General features: G+C 41.7%; 1 protein-coding gene across 2 annotated transcripts in view; it reads left to right on the forward strand.

Moving 5' to 3' along the window:
• The first annotated feature begins 650 nt into the window (after positions 1 to 650).
• LOC127571686 (pleckstrin homology domain-containing family B member 2-like) overlaps positions 651 to 21,936 on the forward strand; it is a 31,178-nt gene continuing 9,892 nt past the window's right edge. The window contains exons 1-7 of one of the 2 annotated variants that reach the window (XM_052018291.1): positions 651 to 730; positions 3,863 to 3,918; positions 4,900 to 5,052; positions 5,470 to 5,572; positions 6,412 to 6,451; positions 8,913 to 9,005; positions 21,276 to 21,396. In XM_052018291.1, the coding sequence (XP_051874251.1) occupies positions 3,882 to 3,918; positions 4,900 to 5,052; positions 5,470 to 5,572; positions 6,412 to 6,451; positions 8,913 to 9,005; positions 21,276 to 21,396 (547 nt within the window). In that variant the 5' untranslated portion in view covers positions 651 to 730; positions 3,863 to 3,881. Of the gene's footprint in view, positions 767 to 3,862; positions 3,919 to 4,899; positions 5,053 to 5,469; positions 5,573 to 6,411; positions 6,452 to 8,912; positions 9,006 to 21,275; positions 21,397 to 21,936 lie in introns of both variants that reach the window. The other variant, XM_052018289.1, reaches the window with a different exon arrangement.

Here is a 21,936-nt window from a genome sequence, read left to right on the forward strand (position 1 = left end):
TGCCAGTAGTTATGCTTCCCCTAGGTCTCTTAATGTCTTTATTTACCTAAATCTGTAAGCAATATTTGACGAAGGTTCTCGGACCTGTAACATTAACTGTTTCTCTTTCCACAGATGCTGCCTGACCTGCTGAGTATTTCCAGCATTTCTATTTTTGTATCTACTTCCTTCTCCCTCATAGGTTTGTTCAGCCTCCTCCTAATTGCATAAAAAAATCGCTATGGTTGCCCATTCTACATTCTCGCCACTCTTTGAGTAAAAAAATTATTTAAAACTCCTCATTGCATTACTGAATGACTGATTTATTAATCGCCTCTAGTTATGCTCTTAATCACAAGTAGTAATATTCTGCCTGTATTCATCATCAACACCTTTAATCATGTTGAAGAATATTTTTCTGGAAAGAACATACCTGGATGATTTTATGTGACAGATTTAAAGAGCCACTGAAGGAGAACTATTTAATTTTGGGGAGGGGCTGTCTGCTGTTTGTGTCGGATTCATCTGATCAGATCAGGGAAGAGTTCCCGCGCTTCCTCCTGGGATTTGTAGTGTAGCTAACCCTCGGGGCACGGCGGAGCTGTGTTGTGTCTCACTACAACTCCCAGATGACACTGCGAATGGAAGGGGCGGGGCGGGGCGGGGTGGGACGTTGACGTGTCTTCTCAGGAGAGAAACGTCGGCTGTTGAAGCGAACGGCGCGGTTGCGTTGACTGGGGTCTGTCTGTCGGTAGGTCAGGTGTTTTGCTGAAGAAAAGGGGGCCAGGTACCTGATGAATGAGGTGGAATGTAAATGATTACACGGTGTTCTGGTTCCAGTTCCATTCTGTATCGGGATTCGAGCCTGAAACGTCGGCCGGATCAGCTCAGGCCCGGGATCGATTCCTCGGCGGGGCGGGTTGGGGTTGGGTTGGGGGAAGGGGTGCGGGGGCGGTTAACCACAAAAGGGTCGAGCTTGGCATAGGGTGGTTTCATGTTGCTGATGTTTACAGAGAAAGTGGGGCAGCCACTGTACCTGGCCGTCTGCAGCTGAGCCCTAGCTAAACGGCAATCCCCTGTTTCACTCTTGCACTTGCTGTCTGGACTGTATTGCTTAAAATCGGGCTTTTAGATGCCAGTCAGGTTCCACGGGACTGTGGCTCATTAAGTTTCAAAAAAATACTGTACAGGCTTAATGGGTCTTGGATGTATGGTTTCAGTAGAGTTTGCTTCCGAGTGTTACTGCGTTTGCTCAGTGTTATTGCGTTATCTGTGACAACTCGTGATTCCTAAGATTACTCCTAGAAGTAAACATTTTTTTCTATTTCCGTTTTTGATTTGCTTCCGCCCTCCCCCCAAAATTTGCTTTCCCCAGTGTTTATCTCCGATGCGACATTACAATGCAGTCCTGAAAACAATTTTGTATTTCAAGAAGTTGATGTAATGCCAAGAATAATATGCATTCTATAAGGAAAGCGCATTACACAATGATGTCATTGGTTCACAGTTTAATTCTCAGAATAAAAAAAAATGCTGCTGTGGCTTTAATTACCTTTTTTCCCCCTGATAATTAAAGTAATTTGCACATCCTAATCAAATAAATTCAATGACATCAGTTTGGGAGGGGGGGGTGGAGAGAATGGAAGTTTCTCTGAGTCAAATTCTATATGACTGATCCTTTGTTCAAGCAGTTGGCATCTGATTCCAGAAAAGTAACTTCCTTTGTTGCTTTCAGTTCTGAGATCTTCTGTTGGTACTGCACTGAAAACAATATACTTTGTCCACCTTAACATTAAAGCCTTCCTCAAAGGGCAATAGAAGCAGCGTCTTTGAATATTTTTAAGGTAGTATTACACATAAGTTCATAGTAAACAAGAGACTGAGAAGTTACCATGAGTAGAGGAGAATGTGTTGATGTTACAGTCAGATCAGTATAAGCTTATTGAATATTGGAGTGAGTTTTAGTGCCCAAGTGCTTACCCCTGCTAATTTGTATATTTGTACCTCTGAATGCCAAACATTGGTAGTGAAGAGGAAATGTATAAGCATAGCAAGTAGCATAATGCTTTGTCACAGAAAATATTTTGAGCCAGAAACTATCATCTTTTTTGAGAGGATAAATACTTGAAGCTGATAATTTTGGGTTTCTGGTGAGAAAGGAAGGGTAACCAGGTTAAGTTCAGGATTGTGTTGAAAGATAGCCTGGCAGGTATAATTCTTCTGAGCATTATGCATTAAGTTTCAAATTTGTTTGTTAAATAGTTTTGATTTCTTTTGCTGGTTCAGTGGCAACAGCTTGTGTTTATGTAAGAAATTCATCTTACAAAATCTGATGAACCACGTATTAATATTATCAAAAGTTTGGTCCAAAAAAAAGATTTTATGGAGCGTTTTAATGGGTGGGGGAGGGGGGGGGAAGAGATTCAAGAATAAAATCCCTAAGTTTGAGACCTGGCAGTTCAAAATTAGGCCATTCGTGGTGGCGTGTTAAATTCAGGTTAGGTCAAGAGGCCATTATTGGACATCAAGACCATAATTGGACAAGTTAGTTTAAAAGTTATGGGCTTGGATGGAGTTTGGAAATACGAAAGAGGAGTGCCTTGAAGAGGATTGAAAATGAAGATTAGCATTTTAAAATCAAAATATCCCTTAAAAAGGGTAAATATGATCATCAAACACCAGGCTGATGGGTGACTGGAGCTTGTTGCAAACTAGGAAGTGAGCAGCAGTTTTGAAGGATTGTACTTTGGTGTGGAAAACAAGAATGCATTAGGATAATCTAGTCTAGAGGATTAATAGGCTGCAGAAGAGCTGAGGGGTGAAGCATGGGTGATATTATGGAGAAAGGCTGTCTTAGCTGATGTCAGAAGCTCACCTTATTTTATCAGTCTTATGTGCTTTTGATGCCATTCATTAGAATACTGTGGAGATATGGCTGCATATCGAGTGATTTTTGTGTATTTTCTGACTTATGGACAGAAATCTGTAAAAATGGAACCCTTTCGTTACCCAGGGATGACCTGTAAAAGTCTGGTGTATTAATAAAAGATAACAGCCACAGTCTGGAAAATCTGCCAGTCCAGCACCATCAAAGTCCTGAGCATGTGAGGTTTATCAGAGTTTCATTGTAATGAGGCATCTTTTGCCACAGGTAAAGGGCCTTGATACCTATTGTGTTGAAAGAGTGGATGTGATGTAGTTGTCAATGGCATTAGGATTGCAGCCCAGAATTTCAGTTTGTTCATCTTAATTCTGTAAAATCTGTCATTTTGGGGGGGGAAATGATTGTGAAAACATCCAACTTGATTATAAGACATCCATCCATCAGAGAAGGCAATATGATTTTCCTACCGGGTCTGGCTTATGTACAACTTTAAACCCATAATACTGGGTGAAGTAATACCTTTCCTTGTGACTTGGCAAGAGTTGCAAAACTATTTGGTCCAGAGGACAAGCAATAAATGCATCTCCGCTGGTACTGCCATAATACAAAATAATGGAAATGGCTTCTTTTCTCTGCCAATAAATAAATTGTTTTTCTCAGGCTTTGGAATAGAAAAAGGTATCCATTTACTTCCTTCATTGTACATTTAGATACTGACACAACTCAATGTTCTATTCAATGTAATGCAGCCAGTCTTCGTCTTTTTTGTCCAAAGTTGACAATGGCATAAAAATTAAGACATGTGTCTGCAGAATCTTCTGCTTTGGATTTCCAATACTTGGAACCTTTATAGCACACCTATTGATTCAATTTGAATCTACAAATTGTTGGTTGAAAGAAGGCATGCATTCTCCCTAATTTCACATGCCTATAATGCATATTAGTAGAACTTGTGGGTCTTTGTTTTTGGCTTGTTTTGATCCCTTTCTCTTTCCACAGGTCTTTTGTTATCACTAACATGGCCTACATTAAAAGTGGATGGCTGCTTCGACAAAGTAAGTTGTACTTTCTGACTTGTAATGCTGTGGGTGGTGGCGATCTTTAAAGGGTGTGATCCATATTAAGAGCAATTGTAAAGAGAAAGTTTGCTTGATGATAGAAGTTCAAACAATTTTTACTGGTACAAATCATTGTACACCAAATAAATCAAAATAAGGTTTAAATATATCAACCTGATACAACTGCATGCCTTTTCACTTCTCCAAGAAACATTTGTCTTGCTCTCACTCTGTTTGCTTGTGTAGCATATGCACTGAATTAAGTTCAGCCTGCGGATCGGATCATTTGTTTTCCTGGGCAACAATCCTATTGCATCTGGGATTTCCAGGTGGCCTTCGATCTAAGTTCTGATTTTAGGCCCGAGTCTGCTTAGCTCACTGCCAGCATGGAGCGATTGATCCATTGGTCCCCACTCTCATTCATTACAAACTAATGCTACCCTATGCTAACTATTGCTCCCTTCTTTCCACTGATGTGCCAGTTTTTTTTCCTTTTGGGTTCATTGGAGCATGTTAGGAAACCACCTGCTTTCACACAACTTTCAGTCACCTCTTCTGGAAATCATGGAAAATTATTTTGTGTATGACATTAAATTTTCCAGATGCACTTGTGTTATACATCTGATGCTAAAGAATAACTTTAAGACAATTATCTTATACCCAGGAGCTCTGTTGGCCTGCTCATGCAGACGTAGACTAATGAACCATCGGGCTGCTGATATTTAGTAATTTGACTTTTTGTAATTTTACTTGGTGTGCACATTCTGTGGAAAAACTGAAGTGGAGGGTGTGCCTGTTATAGAGGATATTCAGAAATGTTTTTACTGTGTTTTGGATCATTACTGTTGTTTGCAATGTTTGATAACTTCATTAATTATCTTCTGTTTCGTGGCCTTTTGCTTCTGAGTGAGGAGCTGTGGACCTTGTACTGATGGGAAAAGGTTCATGTTTTGAGTGCTTTGTTTTGAACTGTTTCAGGTACTATTTTGAAGCGATGGAAGAACAACTGGTTTGATTTGTGGTCTAATGGTCAACTCTTCTACTATGATGACCAGTTGCGAGTAGACATGGAAGATAAAATCCACTTGAAAGTGGACTGTGTCAACGTCCGATCTGGATATGAGTGCAGAGGTATTATTCTGTTTTTTTTCCCTCCATCATTGTTTTGAAGGTGTTCAATCAAATCTGTGACAAAACTGTACTTTATTAAGTTTAGTGCTTTTTAAAATAATGTCCTGAGATATTTATATTATCTTTTAAAAGATAATATAAATATCTTCTAAAAGATATTTATGTTATCTTTTTGGCTGATTTCATCTAGCCTGAAAATTTTGATAAATGTCGCAGATGAGAGTTGGTTGGAGCTTTTATGATGCATTTTCTGTAGATTTGCAAGGAAATCATGCTTAAAGCTATAGTACAAATAGCTAATGATAAATAGACACCAGGCAGGCAAACTCTTGAACTGCCCTGGTAGCTTTGAGTGAAGTACTTCCTTTCCACTTGCTTTTTGCATGTTGGTTCCAGCTATTTTTTTTCACGAACTAGATTTCCAGCCTCCAGAAGGAAAGTCTAAAGATTGCTTACTCCAGATTGTGTGCAGAGATGGAAGAACTGTCAATCTCTGTGCTGAAAGCCCTGATGATTGCTTGTAAGTATTTTTCACATTTCCCTCAGTTTTCAACGTTTTTGTGAAAGGTTTCATCTGTTCCTAGTGAAAGAGTCAAAACTTTTTTCCCTGCAACCAGTTCTCATTCCTTCTCCAACTTATAAAGACACAGAAGGAGACAGTTAAGCTCATCAGATCCATGCCACGTGCCAGGGGAGCAATCCCATAAGTCCCATTCCCCTATCCTACCTTTGAAACTTCGGCTCACTCATACATGTCCATCAGCTCCCCTTTTTCCTTCAACCTACACTAAGAGGTAATTTACAGGAGCCAATTAACCTCCCAGCATGGCTTTGGAATGTGAGAGGAAATTGGAACATCTGAAGAAAACCCATGCAGTCACAGAGAGAAAATGCATACTTAGCACCCAAGGTGAGGATTGAACTTGGTTCCTTGGAGCTGTGGGGCAGCAGCACTAGTTTCTGTGTCACTGCCATCTTCCCTCTCCTTGCTCAGTTCCTTCCTTGTAAAAAAAAATGTATTGAAAAAGCATAGTTGACTGCTTTGTTATCATGATTTCAACGGGTTTCAAACTGAGCTGTTCTCCATACATTGTATTTTGTTACAGGAATTGGAATCTGGAATTCCAAAGGGAAAAAGGAATACAGTGCACTGTATGGCATAACATTGCTATCTTGTTAAACAACATTTTTTCTGACTAATTTTGAACCATATCACAAGAGATTTACAAGTTCTAAATGTTAATCAGGGGCTCCTTCAGACATCAATTACTTGGGATTCAGTTGTGCAAATAGGATAAGAATTAAGGTTGGGCACCTGAGTGTTCCCAAAATTAGTGTCTGTTTTTACTCTTCATGCAGGGCTTGGAAAATTGCTCTTCAAGATGCACGAACAAACTCAGTAAGTAGAAAATCATTTGGACTGGTATAAATCTTTTGTCCTAATGGATTTGGATGATGAAAGCTTTGTGTGTGTCTTCAGATTTCACATGTTAAAAGCTTGCGTTGCACATAGGAGTAGTGTTGGAGAGTAGTGAGATTTGGGGATGCTTTTCATCACTCTGTTTCTGACAGTGTTGCTGAGACATGTCTTCTTCATTAACAGCAACACCCTATCCCTTCACCTAACCTCCTTCTCCTCCCTTTCCTCTGCCCCCCCCCACCCACGCCCCCCCCAAACAAAATACCTCATAACTTTAAATCTCCAAGATATCAAGTCTTTGTGAATGATGGGTAAAATAGATGTTGAGTGCTAACCTGTTATTTCAGCATGTCATCTGAACACAATTGCATTATTCAGATTTTGCGGGTAGAAACCTTGGTGACTTCACCTCCTCAGCATGGGTTTCAAAATTATTTTTGGCCTCCACTTAGTCTTTCAACTAAGAAAACATAGCTTATGAAAGAGATTTGTTAATGTAGCCTGTTCGTCATTGAAAGTATACAGTGGCATGCAAAAGTTTGGGCACCCCGGTCAAAATTTCTGTTACTGTGAATAGCTAACTGAGTAAAAAGTGACCTGATTTCCAAGTTAAAGATGACACATTTCTTTAATATTTTAAGCAAGATTACTTTTTTTAATTCCATCTTTTACAGTTTCAAAATAACAAAAACGAAAAGGGCCCAAAACAAAAGTTTGGACACCCTACATGGTTAGTACTTAGTAACACCCCCTTTGGCAAGTATCACAGCTTGTAAACACTTTCTGTAGTGAGCTAAGAGTCTTTCAATTCTTATTTGGGGGATTTTCACCCATTCTTCCTTGCAAAAGGCTTCTAGTTCTGTGAGATTCTTGGGCCATCTTGCACGCACTGCTCTTTTGAGTTCTATCCAGATTTTCGATGATGTTTAGATTGGGGGACTGTGAGGGCCATGGCAAAACCTTCAGCTTGTGCCTCTTGAGGTAGTCCATTGTGGATTTTGAGGTGTGTTTAGGATCGTTATCCTGTTGTAGAAGGTATCCTCTTTTCATCTTCAGCTTTTTTTTTACAGACGGTGCGATGCTTGCTTCCAGAATTTGCTGGTATTTAATTGAATTCATTCTTCCTTCTACCAGTGAAATGTTCCCTGTGCCACTGGCTGCAACACAAGCCCAAAGCATGATCGATCCACCCCCGTGCTTAACAGTTGGAGAGGTGTTCTTTTCATGAAATTCTGCACCCTTTTTTCTCCAAACATACCTTTGCTCATTGCTGCCAAAAAGTTCTATTTTAACTTCATCAGTCCTCAGGACTTGTTTCCAAAATGCATCAGGCTTGTTTAGATGTTCCTTTGCAAACTTCTGATGCTGAATTTTGTGGTGAGGATGCAGGAGAGGTTTTCTTCTGATGACTCTTCCATGAAGGTCATATTTGTGCAGGTGTCGCTGCACAGTAGAACAGTGCACCATCACTCCAGAGTCTGCTAAATCTTCCTGAAGGTCTTTTGCAGTCAAATGGGGGTTTTGATTTGCCTGCCTTGCAATCCTACGAGCAGTTCTCTCGGAAAGTTTTCTTGGTCTTCCAGACCTCAACTTGACCTCCACCATTCTTGTTAACTGCCATTTCTTAATTACATTACGAACTGAGGAAACAGCTACCTGAAAATGCTTTGCATCTTCTTATAGCCTTCTCCTGCTTTGTGGGCATCATTTATTTTAATTTTCAGAGTGCTAGGCAGCTGCTTAGAGGAGCCCATGGCTGCTGATTGTGGGGACAAGGTTTGAGGAGTCAGGGTATTTATAAAGCTTTGAAATTTGCATCACCTGGCCTTCCCTAATGATGACTGTGAACAAGCCATAGCCCTAACAAGCTAATGAAGGTCTGAGACCTTGGTAAACGTTATCTGAGAGCTCAAATCTCTTGGGGTGCCCAAACTTTTGCATGGTGCTCCTTTCCTTTTTTCACTCTAAAATTGTACAAAACAAAAATAATATACTAATCTTGCTTAAAATGTTGAAAAGAATGTGCCATCTTTAACTTCATGACTTTTAGAGATCAGTTCATCTTCTACTCACTTAACTATTCACAGTAACAGAAATTTTGACCGGGGTGGCCCAAATGTTTGCGTGCCACTGTAAGTATTAACCCCATGATGTCTGTTATCATAACACTCCCCAATACATCATGATCTTTAGAAAATTTCATTCTCATGTTTTAATTACAATGTGTTTGTGTGTCTTCACATGAAACAGAGTACCTAAATGAGCGGATGCTTGGCATGTAGAGCACCAAGTTGGGCATTGCTGTTTTTAAGAGAATTATATAAATATTAGACTGTAGCTTGTTATAAAGTTGTTTTTTTTAATTAATAGAATTTGTTAATTAAATTCTTGAGAAAGTGTAAGAATAAACCTTGTTTTAACATAAGTTGACTCATTGCAGAACCTTGCTGTTGGACCTGAAGTTCTCATGGATGATGCTGCTTTTGACTCTGCACCTCCACCCTACACAGCTTATCCCACAGCACCGGCACAGGTAGATACTAGCCACTGCACAAACTGATATTGTCCTTTTGCATTGGAAGCATTTGTTTGTTTTGCACATAGGATTTTTCTTGGCTCATTTCCATGTTTTGCTAAAGAATACAAGATGGTCACTTGGGAGTTGCAGATGGGGGAAAACACAACCAAGTGCATCATTGGGCCAAGCCAGGTTCCAGGGCGGAGTGTTGTAAATAATTGGGCCACCCAAATGCCAGGAGGAGGAGAAGAATATGGGAGGAACACATTAGATGTAAAGGGAGGTGAACTGGAGAGGGAAGAGACCTGGGCACAGAATGATAGTGGGAGGTGTGTGGAAATTGGATGGCAAAAGGTAGACATAGAGAGATGTAAATGTGCGGGGACCTGGGTTAAGGAGTTGGGAGTGGTGGAAGGAAAGGAGAGACTTCATAAAGTTTGACCTTTGGGAGTGAAGCATTGGTCAGTTCTGTCCACTGTACCTGCCCTGAAATTCCTCATGGGGTAATTTTTAATCCAGGATAAAGTTTTTATTCTGCCTGGGACCCTGCTTTGCTTTCTTGGTGATGCCTTGGGCTTTATTTCCCTTTCCTCACTGGTTTGTCTTGGTCTTGTGTGTTTGTTTTAAGGGGAAGGGGAAATCATGATCCTTAACTGACCAATTTGATCTAAGGCACTGGCTGTAGTGCTCCCTTTGTCTTTCCCTACTTATCAACTAAATATACAGAAGGTGAAGAATGTACTTCCTTTCAATTTGCTTTGTGTTTTTAGTAAGTGGGAAATTTTGGCCAGTCAGTACGCTCTCCTCTCCAGCCACAATTTTACTCGCCCATTCCCTCCCAGGACCCATCCTAGACTGCCAGGAGAGGACAAGGCCGGGGGGGGGGGGTTCTTTGCTCAAGCTTTCCATTCCATGTTTCCAATTTTGTCTCTAAACTGAAATGCACATCTGTCATCTAATCCCCATCAAATTTGTTTTCTTATTGAAAGTCATGAAATGTAGAGTTTTTCAACAACAGATGTTGTGTTCCTTTGTTATAAAGTTGGCACTAACTTGCTTAGGGGTTGGTGGTGCATTTGGTCTGGGTCAGATCAGAGGTGGATTCCCCAGTTATTGGTTTAGTTTCTCTTCTATTTATTAGCCTGCAAATTTCTTGAGACACCATTCTTTTCACCTATTCTGTTCTGTTATGCAGTTCTTGGAGCAGTATTCTAAACATCATGTTGACTTCAAGGGATTAGTTTAATTCCATTTCTGGGTTTACAGCTAATGTTATGTCAAATCATTCGGCATTGCAGGTAGTTATTACACCCTAGATGTAGCAGGTAGGCCTTGCCACTTTTAAAATGGATTATAACAGGCAAATGTGGGGTGTAACATTTTTCAGTCCACTTTGAGATTGGAGTGCTGTGACCCAGGCAACTGAAAGCTTTATTGCTTGGTGCAAACATTTTTATGGACTAAGACCAAGACTAATCAGAAATCGAAACAGATTAGTTGTGTGCATATAAACCACCGTGCACACCACGTACAATACATTTTCTCATGGAGGCTGGCAGTAACTGGTGAGAGTCCTACTTATTCTCTCTTGGGAGGTCTGACCACCATCATTTGTCTTAATTAGTAACATCTAAGGCTTGCAGTGCTTAGCCCACATCCAGCCTGTTAGCCATGCCCCACAATGCAGCACTGGAGCAAAATCTGCTCCAAGGTGGTATGACTATTTCCATTTGGCAGTTCCTGTGGGAGGAAATCAGAGGCAAAGTTGTGCTTCGTGTAAATTTTTAGACTTGACCATGTGCCTTGTTTGATTTTTTTTGTTTAAATTTGGATACATATACCCAATCTCTGATCCCATTAAACAGGTTACTGATAAGTGCTATCATTAGGTAAAATAGTGTTTTTTCATATGGTGTGTTTAAGAGAAATTTCTAACAAACCACAAATTTGAACAGGAAAATAAATATGAATCTTTGTTTAAAAATTATCCAGTGAAGCTCACATTTTGCAACCTTTAAAACCACATTAAAGTTCCTAGCCATAATTGACAGTATCCTCTGTGTGGCTGATGTCTGTCTTCTGGAAGTCTGCTTCTTATCAGTTGGAGTGTGAACAGATGGTCTTGAAGATGCCCGGGGAGTATGACTTCAGTCTACTGTTCACAGCCTTTGAGGGATTGTCTGGGATGGCTCTGGGGATTAGGTGAGCGTGGGAGATCATTGTGCCAGGTGATGTTGTGTTCACTTGAGGGGGGGGGGGGGGGGGGGGGGGGAGAGACGTCATTGTCCTGAATCTGCATGCCAGGTGGCCTCTGGGAAGACTGGGTGGAGAAGGGTGTGAAAGTTGCGCAGCCATCAGATCCCTTCATCACTCTATCCACTCCACAGCTGGTGTTGACCCTCAATCCAGACATCAGTGATGGATGTTTGGTCTCTGCTGTTTTCACGCCTTGGAGATCACTCTTCATGCAATGAGAGCGCAACTCTGCTCGTGATACAATTGTGTGCGTTGAGGGTGTATGTTCTGCTCCTGAATATGAGAGTAGATCTCACATATCCCATAGCTACTATCCTGCAGGAGAGCAATTAGACCATGCATGTTTTTTTTCTGTGCTGATGCAGGAAAGTAATCTGCTTATGTGTAGTATCTTTGTAGGGAGGACTGACTTGGACTTGGTCATGAATTATTATGCCTCAGCACAATACACTATGAAGATATGGAGAGGGACTCCTTCATACTGCTTGTCAATTCCCACTATCAGTCACCTCTGCCTTATCAAGAAGGCATCCCAGTCCTGGTACTTGCCCAAGGCACTACAGATGCTTGGACTTGTTCCTTGGTGAGCCCTCACACCTGATTCCTTTGCGTCTTCCCAGACTGCAGGTGTATGTCGCCATGTTGACGCACACCCAGTAATAGTGTGATCCCTTATGGTGCTGATGATTGAGCTTGTGCTGGCTGCGTGAAACGCACTGGCTCAATTGTACAAACCTTCAAGATTGTCTCATCTTTTCTTCGTGGTCTCTTCTGCTTCCTCCAGCATCTTCTCTGCCAGCTCCTGCTTCATTAGTTCTTTCTTCTGAGGAGGGGGATACCTCAGGCCTCCAGTGATAAACCTGAAAAGGCAAAACAAAGGGCAGGAGGAGTTATGAAGGTCTAGATGCTGAATCTTAAATTGATGCAGAGGCACTGAAATCTGTGAGGGCGTGTATGCTGAAAAACTTGGGAAAGTTGTTGTCAGAATGAAACACTGGAGCACATAGTGCTTCATGATCCATCTGCTCTGAGGTGCCTGCAGCTCTGTGGTCCCTCGATTGCATAATGCTTCCTGCCTTTTCCTGGCAGGTTCTGCTTAAATGGAGAAGAATATGAACATTAGCATATGTCGTATCTGTTTAAATGCTTGTTCTTTGAATGGGGTTCATTGCGATGCAATGTAGTACAGTGTAAGAGAGAGAGAAGTCCCTTTGAAGGAGACTAAATGTCAGTAAGAAAAACGTCTTTTATAGTTCTACACATTTCACCTTGACATTTCAACTCAAGTCATAGAACTACTTGTAACATTGCTCCATGATACCATAATTGTTACTGTGCTAAGGCACCACCTCAATCACTTCCCAAGCTTTTCTAATGGTGCTCCTGCAGAGTCCCCTTGCAACACAGTACCACCTCCCTCTCTTTAATGACATCAGTCAGCACTTAAAAATGTGGCAAATGAAAGCAGGTTCTCTCTCCCTCTCCCCAGAAGCCCTTTGTCCTCTGCTTGACACTCCCAACACAAGCTCAGTGATCAGCACCATAAGGGATCACAATATTGTGTGTAGCTCATGTCTGTGCTTGTTGTGCAGTGTGCCTTCTGGGTGCTGACTCCCTGGTGGGATTTGTACTCAGCAAAGTGTGCTGTTATCATTTAAGTTCAGTTCGGTGCTTTGTGAAACAGTGTAAGTCCCAAATTACAGCATTATTCCAGGTGAAAAACATGCAAATGATTTTTTTGCTAAAAGTTGTTAATCAATTTTTGCCTTTTGTGGGGAAAATGTTTAAGCATTAGTGTAATTTGAACTACCCATAAAGCAGAACAAAAATGGCTATACCCTTGGTTCTAAATAATATATTCAAAATCCGTGTTTTTAGTTTGGGGAGAAATGCATATTAATTGCTTGTACTAAGCAGTTTTTAATCCTGGGAATCAGATTACTGCCCTAGTATATCTCCAGTTAAAACACAATTTAAAAAAAAAATTATCCAATATTTGATATGTTAAGTAATTTTAATTGATTTTGAGACCAGTATTGTAAGAATCTCAGAAAACAGTCCACGCAAATATTCCAGGTAACGGTTTTGGCTTAAATTTCTCCACAAGAACCTCTTTCTTTCTCCTCTGCTGAATTTCTGCAGAATTTTCTCCTAGAGTCCTAGAGCAAATCAGCATGGATACAGGCCCCTTCGGCCCAGTGTCCATGCTGACAAAGGTACCCACCCAGCTAGTCCCAATTTCCTGCATTTGGCCCATATCCCTCTAAGCCCTGCCCCTCCATGTACCGATCCAAGTGCTTCTTAACTGATAATATTGTACCTGCCTCAACCACTTCCTCTGGCAGCTTGTTTCATATACTCATCACCTTCTGCATGGTCAAGTTCCTTTTAAATCTTTCCCCTCTTGCCCTAAATCTATACCCCTGGTTTTGGCCTCCTGTACCCTGGGGAAAAGACTATTACCATCCACCCTATCTATGCCTCTCATAATTTGAAACACCTTCTATAAGGTTGCCCCTCATTCTCCGAGGAATAAAGACCAAGCCTGGCCAACATCTCCCTGTAACTGAGGCTCTCTTGTCCTGGCAACATCCTCGTAAATCTTTTCTGCACTCTTTCCAGTTTAACCACATCCTTCCTATAACAGGATAACCAAAACTGTACACAGTACTCCAAGTGCAGCCTCACCAACGACTTGTACAACTGCAACATAATGTCCCAACTTTTATACTCAATTCCCTGACTGAAGGCTGGTATGCTAAACACCTTCTTCACCACCCTGTCTACCAGTGATGCCCCTTTCAACAAACTCTGCACTTGTATTTCTAGGTCCCTCTATTCCATTACACTCCCTATTCCTTTACGATTCATAGTATAAGTTCTATGCTGGTTTGACGTTCTAAACTGCATCACCTTATAGTTACAGGTATTGAAATCCATTTGCCACTTCGGCCAATTTCCCTAACTGATCAAGATCCCCCTGTAATCTATAACCTTCTTCACTATCAACAGCTCCTCCCTAATTTTGTGTCCTCTGCATACTTGCTGATCAAGTCTTGTTCATTCATTTCTAAGTCATTCACGTAAATAACAAGGGTCCCAACACCGACCCCTGTGGCACACCACTAGTCACCGGCCTCCATTCTGAGAAGCAACCTTAAACCACCACCCTCTGCTTCTTGCCTTTGAGCCAATTTTGAACCCACCTGACTAGCTCTCCCTGAATTCCACGGGACCTAACCTTCCAGACCAGCCTACCATGCTGATTCCTAATCAGACTGTCTATCCAATTGCTGGTAGATCCTGTCCCTCAGAATTATCTCCATTAACTTCCCCACTACTGATGTCAGGCTGACCAGCTTGTAGTTCCCTGGTTTGTCCTTGCTACCTTTTTTAATTAATGGAACAACAACATTAGCCTCCCAGTCTTCAGGAACTTCACTAGTGGCTAACGATGAAGCAAATATCTCCACAAGGGCCTCTGCAATTTCTTCTCTAGCCTCCCACAAAGTCCGAGGATATACCCGGTTGGGTCCTGGGGATTTATCCACGTTAATGAGTTATAAGGCTGCAAATACCTTCTCCCTAGTAATACGAATGTCCTCCAAAGCGACTCCATGTTTCCCTTATCTCTTGAGTATGATTTTCTCCTCAGTAAACACTGAGGAGAAATATTTGTTTAAAAATCCTGCCCATCTCCTGCAGTTCGAGACATAAGCGGCCCTGCTGATCTCCAGGGGACTTATTCTCTCCCTCACCACCCTTTTGCTCTGAATATATCAACAGAACCTCTTGGGATTTACCTTAACCTTACCTGCCAGATCCATCTCATAGCCTCTTTGCCTTCCTGATTTCCCTCTCAAGAGTATTCTTAATCTTTTTATAGTCATCAGTAGATTCACTCGTTCCTGACCTCCTAAACGAAATGTATACTTCCTTGATCAGAGCCTCCATAGCTCTTGTCAGCCAAGGTTCCCCAAACGTGCCAGGTTTATCTTTCACCCTAACAGGAACATGCTGCTCCTGGACTCTTGATATCACCACTTGCTATTCGTTCCTTTCCCTTCAAACAGGCTCACCCAATGGACCTCGGTTAGATCCTGTCTAATTCCCTCCAAAAGTAGCCCTGCTCCAGTTTAGGACCCTAATCTGTGGACTTGTCCTATTCTTTTCCATCACTATCTTAAAACTAATAGAATTATGGTCACTAGAGCTAAAGTGCTCCCTGACTGCCACTTCAGTTACTTGCTCTGTCTTGTTTCCTAAGAGAAGGTCCAGTATTGCACCCTTCTGAGTAGTGTCCTTAATATATAGACTCAGGAAACTTTCCTGGACACATTTCACAAATTCCACCCTGTCCAGGCCCTTAACACTCTGGGTAGTTCAGACAATACTGGGGAAATTAGTCTCCCACTAATACAACCCTATTATTCTTACAACTATAAGCAATTTCTTTTCATACCTGCTCCTCAAATTCCTGCTGACTATTGGGGGTCTATAATACAGCTCCACTAGAGTGGCCCTTCCCTTCTTGTTCCTAAGTTCTATCCACATGGCCTCACTGGACCATCCCCTAAGAATGTTGTCTCTAAGTACTGCTGTTACATCCTCCCTTATTAAAAATGCAACACCCTCTCCTCGCTTACCTGTACCTCTGTCCTCTGTCACACCTGTAGCATCTGTATCCTGGAATATTGAGCTGCCAGTCCTGCCCTTCTTTTAACCATGTTTCTGTTATTGGCTATAACATCCCAGTCCTCAGGGCCAATCCATGCTCCGAGTTCATCCACCTTAACCTGTTAAATCTCGTGCATTGAAATAAATGCAGTTTAACTGGGAATTCCTTTCCCTGCCTTTACTGTGCCCCTCGCTGGTTACTGCTTTAATCCCATAATTTGCTCTTGCTCAGAATTCCACTCCCCTACCAATCTAGTTTAAATTCTCCTGTGTAGCATTAGTAAATTTCCCTTCAAGGATATTGATGCCTCTCTAGTTGAAGTGCAACCTGTCCTTCTCCCAATAGATGGCAGTCACCAGCTGTTGGACAGGTACTTGAACAAAGTTGGAGGACACAGCTGTTGTAGAAGGCAGTGCAACTGGGTGTAACACTTCACTTGCAGAGGAAGTCATTTGTTTTTCTTCTGAAAGAGCCATAGAATGCAGAAGCAGGCATAGACTTGATGGACTGAGTGGTCTCCTTTAAGAAGGCAGCACAGTTTTTGCTGAATGTCAACCACTCATCCTACATTAATCTTAATTTTTTACCTTTCAAAATGTTGGACTGAAGCTTTGTGGTGCAATCTTTCTCTGAGAGGCTGTCTTTCATCTGCTCAGCTTGTTCCAGCACAATCCTGCAGAACGGGTTTTCCATTGGCGGTTGCAGAAAGGCTTTGGTCATCGGTGAGGACCCCATCCCCAGGCTTGCCCATAATCAAGGCTATCATTTAAAATGTGCAGTTGCCCACGGATCTCTTTGACAAAAGTTTACAAAAAAAAACTAGAAGATAATCAATTTTCAAACATTAAAATAATTTAATAATTAAACTGATTTGTGCTTAAATGCTCTAAACTAATGTAAAATATATGCTGGAAGTAAACGGTAGGTGAGCAGATCTGTGGAAAGAAACAGTTAAGGTTTCAGGTCAGTAACAAACCCTCTTCCACTCTTTCTTTCTCCCTGCCCTCCACCACTCCTTTCAAGCTGGGATATTATGGTCTCCATGCAGGTCTAGCTGTTGTGGAGCAAGAAACACTGGTTACACGAAGAAACACTATTGCATGTTTCTCTTTATTGGGGAGGGAAAAGTGCTGTTAGGTTTACAAAATTGAGAAACTGTTCCCTAAGGCAAAGATGTCTGGAACCAAAGGTCATAGATCTAAAGTATGGAGAAAGAAGTTTATAGGGGATCTGAGGAAGACTTTTTTTCCCACTCAGACGGTGTTTGTAATCTGGAATGTATTGCGTGAGAAGGTGCATTTAAGAAGCATCTGGATGAGCACTTGAGTAAGCTTGGTAGGTTATGGACCAAGTGCTGGTAAATGGGATTAGTATAGATTGGACATGATGGTCGGCGTGGGCTGAAGGGCCTGTTTCCATTTTGTGTGACTCTAACCTCCTTCCCCCTGATTACACACCCTGCCAATTGCTGTCCTTTTAATTCCATGTGCTTCTCTTATTGAATGTTTGTTTTGAATAAGGTATCACTCTTTTGAAAATTTATGTCTACAAAATTTACCACACCACCTTTTCCAATCCTCTACATTATTTCATTGAAAACCTCAAGTAAGTTGCTCTCTCATATTTCCTTAGGCTGCCATTCATACCTATGCCAGTTCACTGATCAACCCAACCTATCCCATTCCCCCACATGTACCCCTGTAACCTATTGCAAATGCCCAAGTACCCAATGATTCTTCCACCAGCCACTTGCTCTAGGGATCATATGCAGTAGTCAGTTAAGCTAATAGCCAGCATGTCTTTGGAATGTGGGAGGAAATGGGAGCACCTTGGGGAAATCCATGCAGCCACAGGGAGGACATGCAAGCTCCACAGCACCAGAGATCAGAATAGAACCTGGGTCACTGGGGCTGTGAGGCAGATGCACTACCTGCTATGCCATTGTGCTGCTGCCTTAAAGAGGTAGGCTATTCAGTCCATACTGGCTTTCAGAGAACTTCCATCAGTCCCATTCCCCACACTCGTTTTCCCTCCAAGTTATTCTTTCATATGCCTATCGACACTTTTTCTTATCTCCCCCCACTTCTGATTATTCTGCTACCGACGTGGACTGAGATAAATTTACAGCAGACAATGAACCCATTAGCCAATTTATCTGTCGGACGTGGGCAGAAACTGGAAAACCCGGAGGGAACCCACGCAGTAAGGGGAGACATTGCAAATGGAGAACGTTAAAGGTCAGGATCGAACCTTGGTTGTTGGAGTTGTGCAGCAGCAACACTAAAGCAGTGCTACTTGTCAGGTGTGATTTGCCTTCAACAACTTGTTAACTTCCTCCTTTGGGGGAGGCAAAGATTAAATTTGTTCTTGACTGTGGACTCTCTGCACCACTCATGTGAGTCTGCCCTTGAGCTACTAGGGTCAGTTGATAATTTTAAGATGGGGATGATGGATTTTTGTTAATTAAGGAGATCAAAGAATATAAGACAATTTCCTGCACTGCAACACTTGCTGCTCTTTCAAACTACTTTGGCTTTACGGTGGCCTAAAGAAGACGGGAAAGGCACCACATAAATACAAGTTTCTCCCCTTTAAGTGTTTTGGGTGGAGGGTGATTGGTATGGAATGGAGGCAAATAGAGTTGAGGTACATATTAATGTAATGGAATAGCTGAATAGGTTTAAGGAGCAAAAAAATCTGTTACTATCTTCTATCAGGCTTTGCTTTAGTTTGTAAGCTTCCTTTGGGAAAATGATAAATAGGGCTATTGCACATCCTCATGTGTTCAGAAAGCTAAAAGTAATTGTTAGAATTATTGGCCTGTCGAGAAATGGTTTGAGATCGCTTCAGAAGATTACTATTTGTGAAAAATCTTCCTTGATATGGTTTGATTGACTGCTCTTTTCTTTGAAGTCTCCTGGGTTTTACATTCTACAGGCTGTTGGCTAGCTTCGGTTATGTTGGCTTCAAGAAAAAGGCAGAACTTCTAGCCATGTGTACGAAGACATTACCAGACAGCACTAACAGCTTGGTCAGTGGGAAATATTCTTCTCTGTCTAAATGCTACAGGCACGGACATGGATGTTTAGAAAGTATTGCAAATAATATCTGACTTTAACTTACACAAATTATTATATCCCATCCTCGTTTATATATCCAGAGAGACTCCAACTTCATAATTGGCATGCTGATCACTTTGCGCAGAACTTATTTGACATCAGTCCTAAAATTATCTTTTATTAGCTTGTAGCCATATCATTCCACAGCTTAATCAACTTTAACTTTCTCTGAGTGTCGGCTGAGTACCCCATAGGCTGGATGATACTGGCCTGGCCACCCCTACTCCCTAGTGCTGCTGCCCACTCTCCACCCACCTCTTCACTTAACTGGATTGGGTGCGGAGCATCTCCCACCACCATCCCCACCCCGGCCTACTGCACTCTGGAGTGCTAAAACATTGATGTGACGTTATTTAGTGTGGAGAACCCAAAATGATGCAGCCCCAGACAGAAGGCAAAGTTTGGGGATGGGGCATGACATTCAGATAATTTAAAACTATGACAATTGAAGCAAACCACTAAATGTTCGTCAAGTTAACTGCAGATATTGAACTAAAGCAAAGTAACTTTGCTCCCTTAATCTTTATCCTGAAGTCCCTATTGAAATCCATGCAGTCCTGGTATGTGTGCCAGATGTGACGTAGCACACAATCTGAGGGGGGGTTGTTATTCTTCCTCCTCCCACTTCCGCAGCTAATGTTGGGGTAGAGAAACCGGCAAGAACTGGCTTCACGGCTAGTTCCCAGTGGCAAAACAACTAAGGACAGGTTTTGACAGCTAGCTGGTAACTCCTAGTAGATTGATCCTTCCAGGTCCATTTGTAATACTAGACTTTTGCATTTCTCACGCATTTGTGGAATTCCAAGTCTTAAGTTCATTTTTTTAATGTTGAGCATTGGCTGCCCGTGTATGATCTGCTTGCTTCAATGAACACAGTCTGGCTGTGAGATTTCTCATCATTACTTACGCTTGGCTATTGCTGTCAAAACCTGTCGCTACTAGCCTTGAGTGGTGGGCTTCTTTCTAAAATTGCCGCAGTCCCAATGGTGTTGGAACTCTTCACACTCGTTAAGAGTTCAAGGATTTTGACCTCGCAATAATGAAGAACTGGTGATGCAACTGGTGACCCTAAAGCAAGTCCAAGGTGAGATGAAGTATGAGTTGGAGGTGATTGTGTCCCTGTGTGTCCCTTGGCTGTGTTCATGATCAAGGTCAGTGGGTTTGGAAGATGTGAAAGAAGCCCAGTAACTTCGCTGAAAGTGGGAATTGGCCCTCGGGATTCTTTTATTCACTGCCACTGGTTTTTGGTGATCAGATCTGAATGCCATGTTCAAAATGTTGGCTGACTTGAGAGTGTTGATGATGGCAATTTCAATGAAGACTTCAGTATCCTGTTGGTTTAGTTGATTAGCACTCTCCATTAACTGGGCATGTTTGGTGTTGAATGTGTGAAGGTAGCTTTATTCCCTACGGAGGGTGGATGTCAATTTTCTTTGTTCCAATGTGTGACACTTCATACCTTTCTGCATTAAGTTTCACCTGCTTGCTTGGATGTTTTGTGATTTGGATTTCACTGCCCCTCCCTGTTTGATAGAACCTGCATATTTGATCATGCAGCTTTATCTCCTGTGGGGGCTTGGCAAAAACATTCACTTTGAATACTTGCTACTTCATGCTCCAGTTCAACTCCATTTGTGTTGTTTTCTTACTGTGCAATGTTAATCCTAGCCAAAGAAAAAAAATTTGAACTGGGGCTTGTGCATCCTGACGCAGGAACTTTCCGAGTTTTTTGGGTGCACCTCTGGCTATGAGTGTTGTGTAAAGACAGATAATATTGGGAAAGGCTTTGAATTAATATTTGCTTAACCAGGTTGTGTCTCATTTCTGAGTGGAGCAAGAGAAATGAGAAGTGCTTTTTTTTTGCAAACTGGTGCTCAGCAGTTCACTTGAGAGCTGCCTTCTACAATTATCTTTATTATTCTGTTCTCTAGATGTTTGGGGGAAAGAAATGTCATTCTGCATGTTGTGCCTTGTGTCAATGTAAGGGGCTGATTGGCTGAGAAGCAAACATCATTGTCATTACTGGAATAACTGGTAGCTTTGCAATGATTTGTAGCCTGGAGAATGGAAATTAGCAGAGAGAGAGGAAAGTTGTGCAAATATCACGTTGCTAGGTAAAGATGAAAGCATATTTGTCTTCTAGTTAGTATGTAGGTGTGATCATCTTGAATTAAAGCAGTACTGTGAGGTACTAAATATTGCAGGTATTTAACAATTGACGGAATTTTTCAGGTCTACAGCTACGATTCGTACAGTGGCACCTACACTCCACAGCCGCCTCCTGCGTCACAGCAAGTAATCTACATGCCCAACGGTCAGCCTTATGCTGTGGCCTATCAGTATCCCTACCAAGGTGAGTTTGTTTGCATCAGCATTTGCTGTACTTCATAGAAATCCATTGACTGAAAGGTGATCCTAATGAGACAATCAAATGTATAGGCTAAAAATGCAGCTTCCCAGTTCAAGGATCTAATCATCATTCAGTATAACACTTTGTGACATCTGAGTTTTAGGAAAAAAAGCTTTGTCAGGTTACTCTTGGTAGTTAGTTGAAATGTGCTTTAATTGCTGGTGAATTTCCTGCTGCTGTTCGCTTCCCCATGTGATAATTTCAGGAACTCTGACAGGTCACATGGTTGCTGCTTGCCCCTCTGCCAATTGTTTTGCCAGCCTGAGTGAGGACAAAATCGGGGCAATTGCTTAATCTTTATTCTTTAGCTGACTATATTCTCTGGCCATCCTCTGGATTATGGAGTACTGTGTTGCCCCAAAAAGAGATTAGAGTGTACAATGAGGCTCTCCTCATCTGCATTTTGCCTGAAGTATCAGCAGGGAGGATGTTGGCACTAAAGCCCAGGCATGTGGACACAAGCAGAACCCAGGCAGCTTTGCT

The sequence above is a fragment of the Pristis pectinata genome, chromosome 6 (assembly GCF_009764475.1).
Source record: "Pristis pectinata isolate sPriPec2 chromosome 6, sPriPec2.1.pri, whole genome shotgun sequence".
Classification (NCBI taxonomy): domain Eukaryota; kingdom Metazoa; phylum Chordata; class Chondrichthyes; order Rhinopristiformes; family Pristidae; genus Pristis; species Pristis pectinata.